The sequence below is a fragment of the Rhinoderma darwinii genome, chromosome 3, assembly GCF_050947455.1.
Source record: "Rhinoderma darwinii isolate aRhiDar2 chromosome 3, aRhiDar2.hap1, whole genome shotgun sequence".
In the NCBI taxonomy this organism is placed as follows: domain Eukaryota; kingdom Metazoa; phylum Chordata; class Amphibia; order Anura; family Rhinodermatidae; genus Rhinoderma; species Rhinoderma darwinii.
The window spans coordinates 425584209-425596041 of NC_134689.1; the positions used below are offsets into that span (position 1 = coordinate 425584209).

Consider the following 11833-nt stretch of genomic DNA (forward strand, 5'->3'; position numbering starts at 1 on the left):
CATACCACCTTAACAAATGAAATATTACCTGCATAATGTTACTGATCACAACTCACTATTATAAGACCAATATTACCAATAATAGCAACACAATATAAGGTCCAAATAATACCACCGAACCATAACCAAATGGTGACAGATTAATACCACCATACTGTTACTAAATAATACCGCCAAACCATAACCACATAGTGACTGAATAATACCCCCATACAGTTACTGAATAATACCTCCACACCATAACCACATAGTGACTGAATAATACACCCAAACTGTTACTGAATAATATGACCACACCATAACCACATAGTGATGGAATAATACCCCCATACTGTTACTGAATAATACCTCCACACCATAACCACATAGTGACTGAATAGTACCCCATACTGTTACTGAATAATACCGCCACACCATAACCACATAGTGACTGAATAACACCCCCATACTGTTACTGAATAATACCTCCACACCATAACCACATAGTGACTGAATAATACCCCCATACTGTTTCTGAATAATACAACCACACCATAACCACATAGTGACTGAATAATACCTCCACATCATAACCACATAGTGACTGAATAATACCACCATACTTTTACTAAATAATACTACCACACCATAACCACATAGTGACGGAATAATACCCTCATACTGTTACTGAATAATACCTCCACATCATAACCACATAGTGACTGAATAATACCACAATTCGGTTTCTAAATAACACCACCACATCATAATAACATAGCGACTGAATAATACCCCCATAGTGTTACTGAATAATACCACAATTTGGTTTCTAAATAATACCACCACACCATAATGACAAAGTGACCGAATAATTCCTCCATACTTTTACTGAATATCACCACACCATAACCACTTAGTGATGGTATAATACCCCCATACTGTTACTAAATAATACCCCACACCTTAACCACATAGTAACTGAATAATACCCCCATACTGTTACTAAATAATACCACCTCACCATAACCATATAGTGACTGAATAATACCCCCATATTGTTACTGAATAATACCCCCATACTGTTACTGAATAATACCACCACACTATAATTACATAGTGACTGAATAATACCCGTATACTGTTACTGAATAATACCACCACACCATAACCACATAGTGACTAAATAATGCCCCCATACTGATACTGAATAATACCCCCATACTGTTTCTGAATAATACCACCACACCATAATCACATAGTGCATGAATAATACCCCACTACACCTTAACCACATAGTTTCTGAATAATACTCCCATACTGTTACTAAATAATACCGCCACACAATAACCACATAGTGTCTGAATAATACCCCCATACTGTTACTGAATAATACCTACACACCATAACCACAGAGTGACTGAATAATAACCCCATACTTTTATTGAACAATTCTCCCACACCATAACCACATAGTGACTGAATAATAGCCCCATACTGATAGTACCCCTACACTGTTACTCAATAATACCACCACACCATAACCACATAGTGACTGGATAATACCCCTGTACTGTTACTGAATAATACCACCACACCTTAACCACATAATTTCTGAATAATGCCCCCATACTGTTAATAAATAATACCGCCACACCATGACCACATAGTGACCAAATAATACCGCTGTACAGTTACTGAATAATAGTGCCACACCATAACTACATATTGACTGAATAATACCCCCATACTGTTACTGAATAATACCTCCACACCATAACCACATAGTGACTGAATAATATGCTCATACTGTTACTGAATAATTCTCCCACACCATAACCACATAGTGAGTGAATAATAGCCCCATACTGATACTGAATTATGCCCCCATAATGTAACTGAATAATACCGCCACACCATAACCACATAGTGATTGAATAATACCCCCATACTATTACTGAATAATACCACCATACCATAACCCCATAGGGACTGAATTATACCCCCATACTGTTACTGAATAATTCCCCCACACCATAACCACATAGTGACTAAATAATAGCCCCATACTGATACTGAATAATACCCCCATACAGTTACTGAATAATACCCCCATACAGTTACTGAATAATATCGCCACACCATAACCACATATTGACTGAATAATAACCCCATACTTTTGCTAAATAAAAACGACTATAAAAAGACCAATATTACCACCATATAGTGACCATATAGTGGTAGATGCCAGTTATACACAAGAGCTCTGCAGACCATATAAGTGATTACAGAATATTTATATCCAGTGACTCACAGATGATGTTTTCTCTGATTAGAGTCATTGACTTCCCCTTTTTTTCTCTAATTGGCCAATGACAAAGGCTTTTTACAGCCACAACTTGTCTCTACAGAATTTGACACACAGACATGTTGGTTTCTTGCTTTTCCAGCACCCCCACACCTATACCCCATCCTCTAAACAAACTAGACAGTGCCCCAGATGGCAATAATTATCCCTTAGTGCTTGACACAACAAAACTGCCCCCTCAGTAACCGTGCTCTCAGTAATAATGCCCCCTTTGTGCCCCCTGTATATAGTGTCACACCATACCCTGTATATAGCGTCACACACATAGCCCCCTGTAGATAGCGCCACACACAGCCCCTTATAGATAGCGCCAAACACAGCCCCTGTAGATAGCGCCACACACACAGCCCCCTGTAAATAGTGCCACACACACAGCCCTTCTTGTAGATAGTGCCACACACAAACAGCCCCCTCCTTATAGATAGTGCCACACAGTCACCCCTGTAGAAACTGCATCACATCCCCCTTGTAGAAAGGGCCACACAGCCCTCCCCCTGTATAGTGACACACAGCCCTCCCTGGTAGAGAGTGCCACACCTCCACTTGTAGATAGTGCCACACAGCCCCCTTAGTAGACAGTGCCACACAATCCTCCCCTTCTGTATAGTGCTACACTGCCCTCCCTGTTGTAGATTGTACCACAGCCCTCCCCCTGTATAATGCCACACAGAAGCCCTAGTATACAGCACCCCCCCCCAGAAGATTGCACCCCCAATCGTTTTAAATACACAACGCCCCCAAAAAAACAACAACATGGTTCTGATGGTGCATTATGTGTGGTTTATTGTGAGCACTCAGCAGAGAGGAGTGATTCTGTAATCAGGTACCAAAGGTCTCCAGCATATGGACAATCAAATGAGTCAGAGGTGCAGACACAAGACATAAAGTGTCTTCATTGTCCAGTCTCCACAGGGGATCATCAGGAGTCACCACCATCACTCAGCTAGAGACCAGCAAACCAAGCAGATCCAATTATCTCCCCCCACTGTGTCCTCATCCTGGCTGTGGCAGACAAAAGTTGGGCAATACACATAATAGTACAAAAGACACAACTCACAAACAGACAGTATAAATACAAACTAAAGTTAATATTATACAGTGAAGGAAATAAGTATTTGATCCATTGCTGATTTTGTAAGTTTGACCACTGTCAAAGACATGAACAGTCTAGAATTTTTAGGCTAGGTTAATTTTACCAGTGAGAGATAGATTATATTTAAAAAAAAAAAAAAATCACATAGTCAAAATTATATATATTTATTTGCATTGTGCACAGAGAAATAAGTATTTCATCCCCTACCAACCATTAAGAGTTCAGCCTCCTCCAGACCAGTTACACGCTCCAAATCAACTTGGTACCTGCATTAAAGACAGCTGTCTTAAATGGTCACCTGTATAAAAGACTCCTGTCCACAGACTCAATTAAGTAGTCTGACTCTAACCTCTACAACATGGGCAAGACCAAAGAGCTTTCTAAGGATGCCAGGGACAAGATCATAGACCTGCACAAGGCTGGAATGGGCAACAAAACCATAAGTAAGACGCTGGGTGAGAAGGAGACAACTGTTGGTGCAATAGTAAGAAAATGGAAGACATACAAAATGACTGTTAATCGACATCGATCTGGGGCTCCATGCAAAATCTCACCTCGTGGGGTATCCTTGATCTTGAGGAAGGTGAGAGCTCAGCCGAAAACTACACGGGGGGAACTTGTTAATGATCTCAAAGCAGCTTGGACCACAGTCACCAAGAAAACCATTGGTAACACATTATGCCGTAATGGATTAAAATCCTGCAGTGCCCGCAAGGTCCCCCTGCTCAAGAAGGCACATGCACAGGCCCGTCTGAAGTTTGCAAATGAACATCTGGATGATTCTGAGAGTGATTGGGAGAAGGTGCTGTGGTCAGATGAGACTAAAATTGAGCTCTTTGGCATTAACTCAACTCGCCGTGTTTGGAGGAAGAGAAATGCTGCCTATGACCCAAAGAACACCGTCCCCACTGTCAAGCATGGAGGTGGAAACATTATGTTTTGGGGGTGTTTCTCTGCTAAGGGCACAGGACTACTTCACCGCATCAATGGGAGAATGGATGGAGCCATGTACCGTCAAATCCTGAGTGACAACCTCCTTCCCTCCACCAGGTCTTTCAGCACGACAATGACCCGAAACAAACAGCCAAGGCAACAAAGGAGTGGCTCAAAAAGAAGCACATTAAGGTCATGGAGTGGCCCAGCCAGTCTCCAGACCTTAATCCCATCAAAAACTTTTGGAGGGAGCTGAAGATCCGAGTTGCCAAGCGAAAGCCTCGAAATCTTAATGATTTACAGATGATCTGCAAAGAGGAGTGGGCCAAAATTCCATCTAACATGTGTGCAAACCTCATCATCAACTACAAAAACGTCTGACTGCTGTGCTTGCCAACAAGGGTTTTGCCACCAAGTATTAAGTCTTGTTTGCCAAAGGGATCAAATACTTATTTCTCTGTGCACAATGCAAATAAATATATATAATTTTGACTATGAGATTTTCTGTTTTATTTTAAATATATAATCTATCTCTCACTGGTAAAATTAACCTAGCCAAAAAATTCTAGACTGTTCATGTCTTTGACAGTGGGCAAACTTACAAAATCAGCAAGGGATCAAATACTTATTTCGTTCACTGTATATATTAGATAATGGTGACTAGAAACTGCCAAGATGTTCCTCCCCCTGAGGGGTATATAAGGGATTGTCCTGGGGAGGATGGATATGTCCTGGATTTAGACTTTAATGAGAGCTGAAGCTGAAGCCAGTTCTCTGAGGAGTTTCCTGTGATTACCTGATTTTGTGGACTGTGTGCTGTTCTTGCGTTGAAGGGGACCTGGTCTGTCAGCATTGGATACAATAAATCCTGTTGGAGTTGCCCTGTGTTCACTGGCTCTGTTGATCGTGTATTAAACTAACGAACCCCATCACAACTGGTGCCAGAAGTGGGATCAACAGAGCGCAGTCCCATGGAGAACCAACCAGCGAATGAGTTCCGGAACTGGACCGTACTTAGTCTCCAAGAATGAGCCCGAGAACTTGGCCTGAACTACCAGAGACTGTTTAAAGAGCCATTAATTGATCTGCTGGTGAGTGCTAGCCAGATCACCTCCTCCGAGGTGGCTAATGGACATGCTCCGGAGACAAGGGCTCTTACCACTGAGACCAATGGTTGGTGTGGTAGCTCTGGGGCCAGTCGTTACACCGGAGTATCAGTTGGAAGCTGCTCGCATGGCAAAACAGAGACAAGCTGCAATGGAGGCCAAAGGAGGGCTGAATATTACCTGGGTTGAGAACCAGAGAGCCCAACCCCGAGACCTTCCCTGCACTTCTGGAGGATCTTTTAGGATGTATGCCCATAAAATGTCCCAGGCATGTCGGAGATGACTGGAAGCAGAAAGCTAATTTACTGTGGACGATATTCTGCAAGTGTTCTTGAAAGAACAGATTTATGCCAAGTGCCCCCAGAAAATACGGGAATGGGTCCGGGAACGTAAGCCACTTACATTGAATAGAGCTGCAGCCCTAGCTGATGAGATACTTACTATCAAACCTCAGTGGAAGAGGCTCCCGGCCACCTCCTGTCATATATGCCCCTCAACCCATTCGCAGGCCGATGACAACCAGTCCAAACAATCCGGGAACCCCACAATTCCAACCACGATATGGAGGGTACTCATAAAGGAAATCTTATCGGTGCGGTCAGCTGGGCTACTTACAGTCCAGGTGCCCCTCAAGAAATCAAAGGGAGCACTGACCTTTTCCTCCTCACCATGGGGATCTTGTGCACTCTATCCTGCCTGAGGTAGAGTTACAACCACTCCCACCAGAGTGGACTGCTGAACCCTGCACCAAGGAGACCCCCTCTGGCATGTATGGCATTCAACCCCTTGCACAAAGTTACCCAGAGCAAAGGCAGCGCCATCTGCAGGATGTCTTGATTGATGGATACAAGGTGAACTGCTTTAGAGACCCTGGGGCATTCCTGACCATTGCTAACTCCCGTGTGGTTCGGCCAGAGGCTATCCATCAAGGCCCAGGAATATTCATTGAACTGGCAGGGGGTACTCGCAAATATATCCAGAAGGCTGCTGTACATTTGGATTATGGTTACGGGGAAAGACTGCTGGATTGGTGTTATGGGGATACTTCCTGCGAATGTTCTCGTTGGGAATGACATTGGGGAATTACAATACCATTTTGTGGGAGCCATCACCCGACACCAAGCTGCCCAAGCACAGAGAGTTTCGGAATTGACTGTGGAGCAGCCTCCAGGACCCCCAACCAAACTGGTAAGAACTGCATCCACTGCTTCTACATTGGGAAACTTTTGGGAGTGGGAAGAGTTTAGGCAAGACATAGAAGGTGATCCAACCTTGGTAAATAAGGGCAGAAACTGGGCAGGAGGGCGAGAATGGGGATAGGATCACCAGAAATAAGGGATTGTATTATTGGTTAGTGATGCATGAACGTTCCATGGCTCATAACTCCACATTGAGCGGTTACGGACACATTTTGGTAAAACCGTAGATATTTAGCTCTAAATAAGGGAATTCCACCATGTTTATGGGGCAAAAGAGGAGTACCCTTTCAGACGACCGAGTAAGGTGTCGGATTATTCGACTCTGCAAGGCGAACGAATGGACGCCTAGCTCGGGTCTTAGCGCAGAGTGTAGAAAAAGTGACACTAGCAAGTCTGGCAGACGTCCATATACGATTCTTTACTACATTTTCAGCGACAGTGATAAAGGCCGTGGATTGGCCGAAACATTATTATTAAGTCGCTTCAACTCATGTATTCATATAAAAACGCTGATTACATATGAAATAATATATGATATACGGCTTTGTGAAAAAATAAATCTATTCAACTTGCAATATATTTTCTTGTTTTCTTGTGAGTGCTGGGGTAATCATGACTATTTACATTGGGACTTCATCCCAACCCCTTTGCACCACACTGTCAACATAGGTGTGCATCCCATATAAATTTTTTACTAGTGGCCTCGTTAAAGACGGGCACGTCGCTTAACCGCAGGTGTGGCCCTCCATATCCGCAGGGTGCCTGGGGCACTGGTGCACTCGTTGGGATGGGGATTCGCACAGGGATTCGTTTTCCAACGGAATCAATAGCGGAGTCGACTGCACTATTGATACCGTCGGAAAACCAGAAACCTGCCGGAATGGTGATGAACGGAAACCATTAGCGATGTTTCCATCACCATTGATATCAATGGTGACTGAAATGGAAGCTGTGGTTTCACTTTCACTTTCCGTTGCGGGGTTCACCCGATGGAAACCTCCGACGGAACCCCGTAACGGAAAGCGAACGATGATCTGAACAGGCCCTTAGCGTTAGTCAGCGTGTAATTGTCAGTCAGCGTCAGTTAGTGTCAGTCAGTTAGCGTCAGTAGGTGTGTGATTGTCAGTCAGCATCAGTTAGGGCCTGTTCACATCAGCGTTGGCTTTTCCTTACGGGGTTCCGTCTGAGATTTCCGTCGGGTGAACCCCACAACGGAAAGTGAAACTGAAACCACATCTTCCGTTTCCGTCACCATTGATATCAATGGTGACGGAAACATTAATAATGGTTTCCGTTCGTCACCATTCCGGCAGGTTTCCGTTTTAACGACGGAATCAATAGCGGAGTCGACTGCGCTATTGATTCCATCGGAAAACCGGAAACCTGCCAGAATGGTGACGAACGGAAACCATTAGCAATGTTTCCGTGACCATTGATATCAATGTTGACGGAAATGGAAGCTGTGGTTTCAGTTTCAGTTTCCTTTGCGGCGTTCACCCGACGGAAAGCTCAGACGGAACCCTAGAACGGAAAGCGAACGGTGATGTGAACAGGCCCTTAGTGTCAGTGAGTTAGCATCAGTCAGTGTGTGATTGTCAGTCAGCGTCAGTGTCAGTCAGTTAGCATCAGTGAGTGTGTGATTGTCAGTCAGCATCAGTTAGTCATCGTCTTTTTGTCAGTGTACTTTAGTCTGTTAGTCAGAGTTTTAGTGTCATAAAATAAAAAAATAAAAAATATATATTAGTGTATGTTAGTGTAAGTATTTACTGCTTTATGTAAAAAATAAAGACAAAAAAAGTTAAATTATAAATGTTTTGTATACAGCACTATAGTATACAAGTGTAGATATACAGTTACTGTAAATAATAAACGTGAACACAGGACATATTGTTGTTACGTCCAGCAGGTTGTGGACCCACTGGGCTACTCCACCAGTTTGGCTTAGCGTCACCTCTAAGAGTGTTATCTAAGTAGCCTCCCCGGTCTTTACCCTTTAACCCCTATACAGGGATCTGGTCTTTGCTAAGTAGAGGCTACCAGGTCGAGGTGATGTAGCAGTGTACGGACTCAATAGAAAGTCTACATTGGCTATCTGGAATAAGCCGAACAGAAATGAAGTGGCTAAGCACTTACTCGAGCGCTTCTGCCGCTTCATTTTAGCAATTGGTGGGGGTCTCAGTGCTCGGACCCCCACTGATCAAAACTTCTGACATGTCACTGTGACATGTCAGAAGTTTGTTGAACGTTTAGTTACCCTTTAAATATAACAGATAGTAGAGAGAGACATAGATAGAATAAATAATAATATGTTTTAATAATCGAGGAAAAACAGATATTTTCTTTTTATAATCCAATGTGGAAAAGGATTCTGCAGATCTAGTAGAAAAATGGGATGTGATTTTTTTTGTATTGTATGTTTCAGGAGGGGAAGGTTCCATTAAAAATAGTTAAAAAAAGTAAACTGCTAAAAGAGTCTGGTAAATGATACAACTTGAGCTTTGCTTAATCCATTTATCAAAATATTTATAATTTTCTAAAAAAACAAAACATTTAGTTAAATTAATTGGTCTAGAAATGTATGCAACCCATAAGGGAAAAATGCTTTATTCTCAATGGCTTATCATAGAATTGATATAACTCATCGTCTGTAAAAGGATGCAGAGTGAAAGAATCATGTCTATATGATGCAGACAAGAATTATAACAACATTGTTAACTGCAATAATACATAGAGCAGACAAGAACGGAAACACCAGAGGAAAAATATAACTTTACATTTGTTTCCCTGCAGTAAGTCTTCTCTTATCTTTGTATTGTAATCTATTAGAACATTTTATAAATGTAATCTTTTTTTTTTTATAAATTAAATATTAAAATATATTAGCAATAAAATAATAAAATATCCAATGTTACTCCAATAATAGGTCAATCAAATATATATATAAAAATAAATAAATTCAGATAAATAAGTATTAACCGCTAAAGGAGGCAGACAATTTTGGCAGTTAAGGACGCAGGTAATTTTTGTTTTGTCTTAATGCAGTGACACAATTGAGAGCCATAATTTTTATTTTGTTCTTCCATTTACGTACACACAGTAGTGCAATATTTATATTCCTCAAACCGAGCAATGCCCCAGAATATACCAATGGTCCTAGTGACTAATACAATAAACCAAAAAGAGAAACAAGTCACGACCAAATAATAAAAAGAGTAACAAAGCCTTTATTAAAGTCAATTTAGACACAGAAAAACACATAGACAAACCTAGACACAATAAAATGAGCCCTCATACAAAGATGGAATCAGAACATAAAAGCAGCATGGCCCCCCAGGTGGAAAACCGGTCAAAAGATCGCCCAGGAAAAAGTGCTAGAATCATAAGTTTAAAACAAGTATCAGGTATGGTACATTTTGCACAGATTGGTATACGGGTCCCCGTATTCCGGTCCTGATCTCCCGGCTAGCGTTGTACTTTGTAGGTATAGGCACATTGCCGGTTGTGTGATACATATGTCTGTGATTGCAATTACATCTTTCTTACTTCATTATACCAATCTGTGCAAAATGTACCATACCTGATACTTGTTTTAAACTTATGATTCTAGCACTTTTTCCTGGGCGATCTTTTGACCGGTTTTCCACCTGGGGGGCCATGCTGCTTTTATGTTCTGATTCCATCTTTGTATGAGGGCTCATTTTATTGTGTCTAGGTTTGTCTATGTGTTTTTCTGTGTCTAAATTGACTTTAATAAAGGCTTTGTTACTCTTTTTATTATTTGGTTGTGACTTGTTTCTCTTTTTGGTTTATAATATTTATATTCCTGCCTAATGTTTTTCCTTAAGATAGAAAATTTTTAAATCTAAATTAAATAGGTAAAAACATTTGATTATTTTTAATATCTTTCTTATGGTGGAACCTATATATCATTCCTTGGAACAATCTATTATGGTAACACTATAATTATACGTTTATTCCACAGTTTTGGCCATATACTAACAATGAACATGCAATACGACAACTTTAGTGCGGTGACTGAAATCATTATCTTGGGTTTTCAGAATTTCCAAAGTATAACAAACTTTTTCTTTATTTTACTGCTTCTAACCTACTGTGTGACTATATGTGGAAACCTCCTCATCATTCTAGTGGTGTCCTACAGCCGGTCGCTCCACTCTCCCCTGTACTTCTTCCTCACACAACTCTCATTATCAGATATCCTACTCACCACCACCATAGTACCCAACATGCTCCATATTGTGATGCATAAAGGAAGTTTGGTGTCTTTTATTGGCTGTTTGATACAATTTAATTTTTTTGCAGCTTCTGAATCAATAGAAAGTCTTCTCCTGACCATCATGTCCTATGACAGGTATCAGGCCATCTGTAACCCTCTACATTACACCTCCGTCATGGACCTCACATTTTGTGTAAAGATGGTTCTGTTCTTTTGGTTCTTTACTTTTGCTGTAATATTGATTCTCTCAGTGACAATGAGTCGTTTGCGGTTCTGTGGACCAAACATCATTGACCATTTCTTCTGTGATTTTGACCCGATACTTGAACTTTCCTGCTCGGACACTTTTTTCATGAAAATGGAAGGCTTCATACTGACCGTACCTATAGTACTTTCTCCATTTATTGTGATTATTGTCTCATATGTGTACATTATCTTCACCATACTGAAGATACCATCTGTGGCTGGGAGGCAGAAGACCTTCTCCACCTGCAGCTCTCACCTGGCTGTGGTGTCTTTATATTACGGGTCACTTATTAGTATCTATTTATTTCCAAATAAGGACAATGCAAAAAAAATTATCTCCCTGTTCTACACTGTTATAACTCCACTTCTTAACCCAATGATATACAGCTTGAGGAATAAAGATATTAAGAAGGCGCTCAAAAAAATGTTGAGCAGTAAATTCAACAATTTTTTAGAAGAGCTTTAGACCAAAACAAAAATTATAATTAATGGATTGACTGGTTTATGCAACCCTATTTTTGGAGCCTTTTTCAAGCATAAAACATCAAGCTTGAAAAAGGCTCAACAAATAGAGCCGAAACTTCGCACAGGTGCTAATAAAATCCACTTTTTTCTCTTTGAATCGGAGTGCTGCCTATTCTTGGAAACAGATAGATAGATGATAGATAGAGAGAT

General features: G+C 41.1%; 1 protein-coding gene across 1 annotated transcript; it reads left to right on the forward strand.

Annotated features, from left to right (window-relative positions):
* Nucleotides 1-10676: 10676 nt before the first annotated feature.
* On the forward strand, nucleotides 10677-11624 carry LOC142750686 (olfactory receptor 11L1-like). Its single transcript, XM_075859674.1, has one exon. The coding sequence runs from the start codon at nucleotides 10677-10679 to the stop codon at nucleotides 11622-11624; it is 948 nt and encodes a 315-aa protein (XP_075715789.1).
* Nucleotides 11625-11833: the final 209 nt, after the last annotated feature.

Coding starts and splice junctions, on each gene's coding strand:
- LOC142750686 (XM_075859674.1), top strand. CDS start 10,677: ATGAACATGCAATACGACAACTTTAGTGCGGTGACTGAAATCATTATC.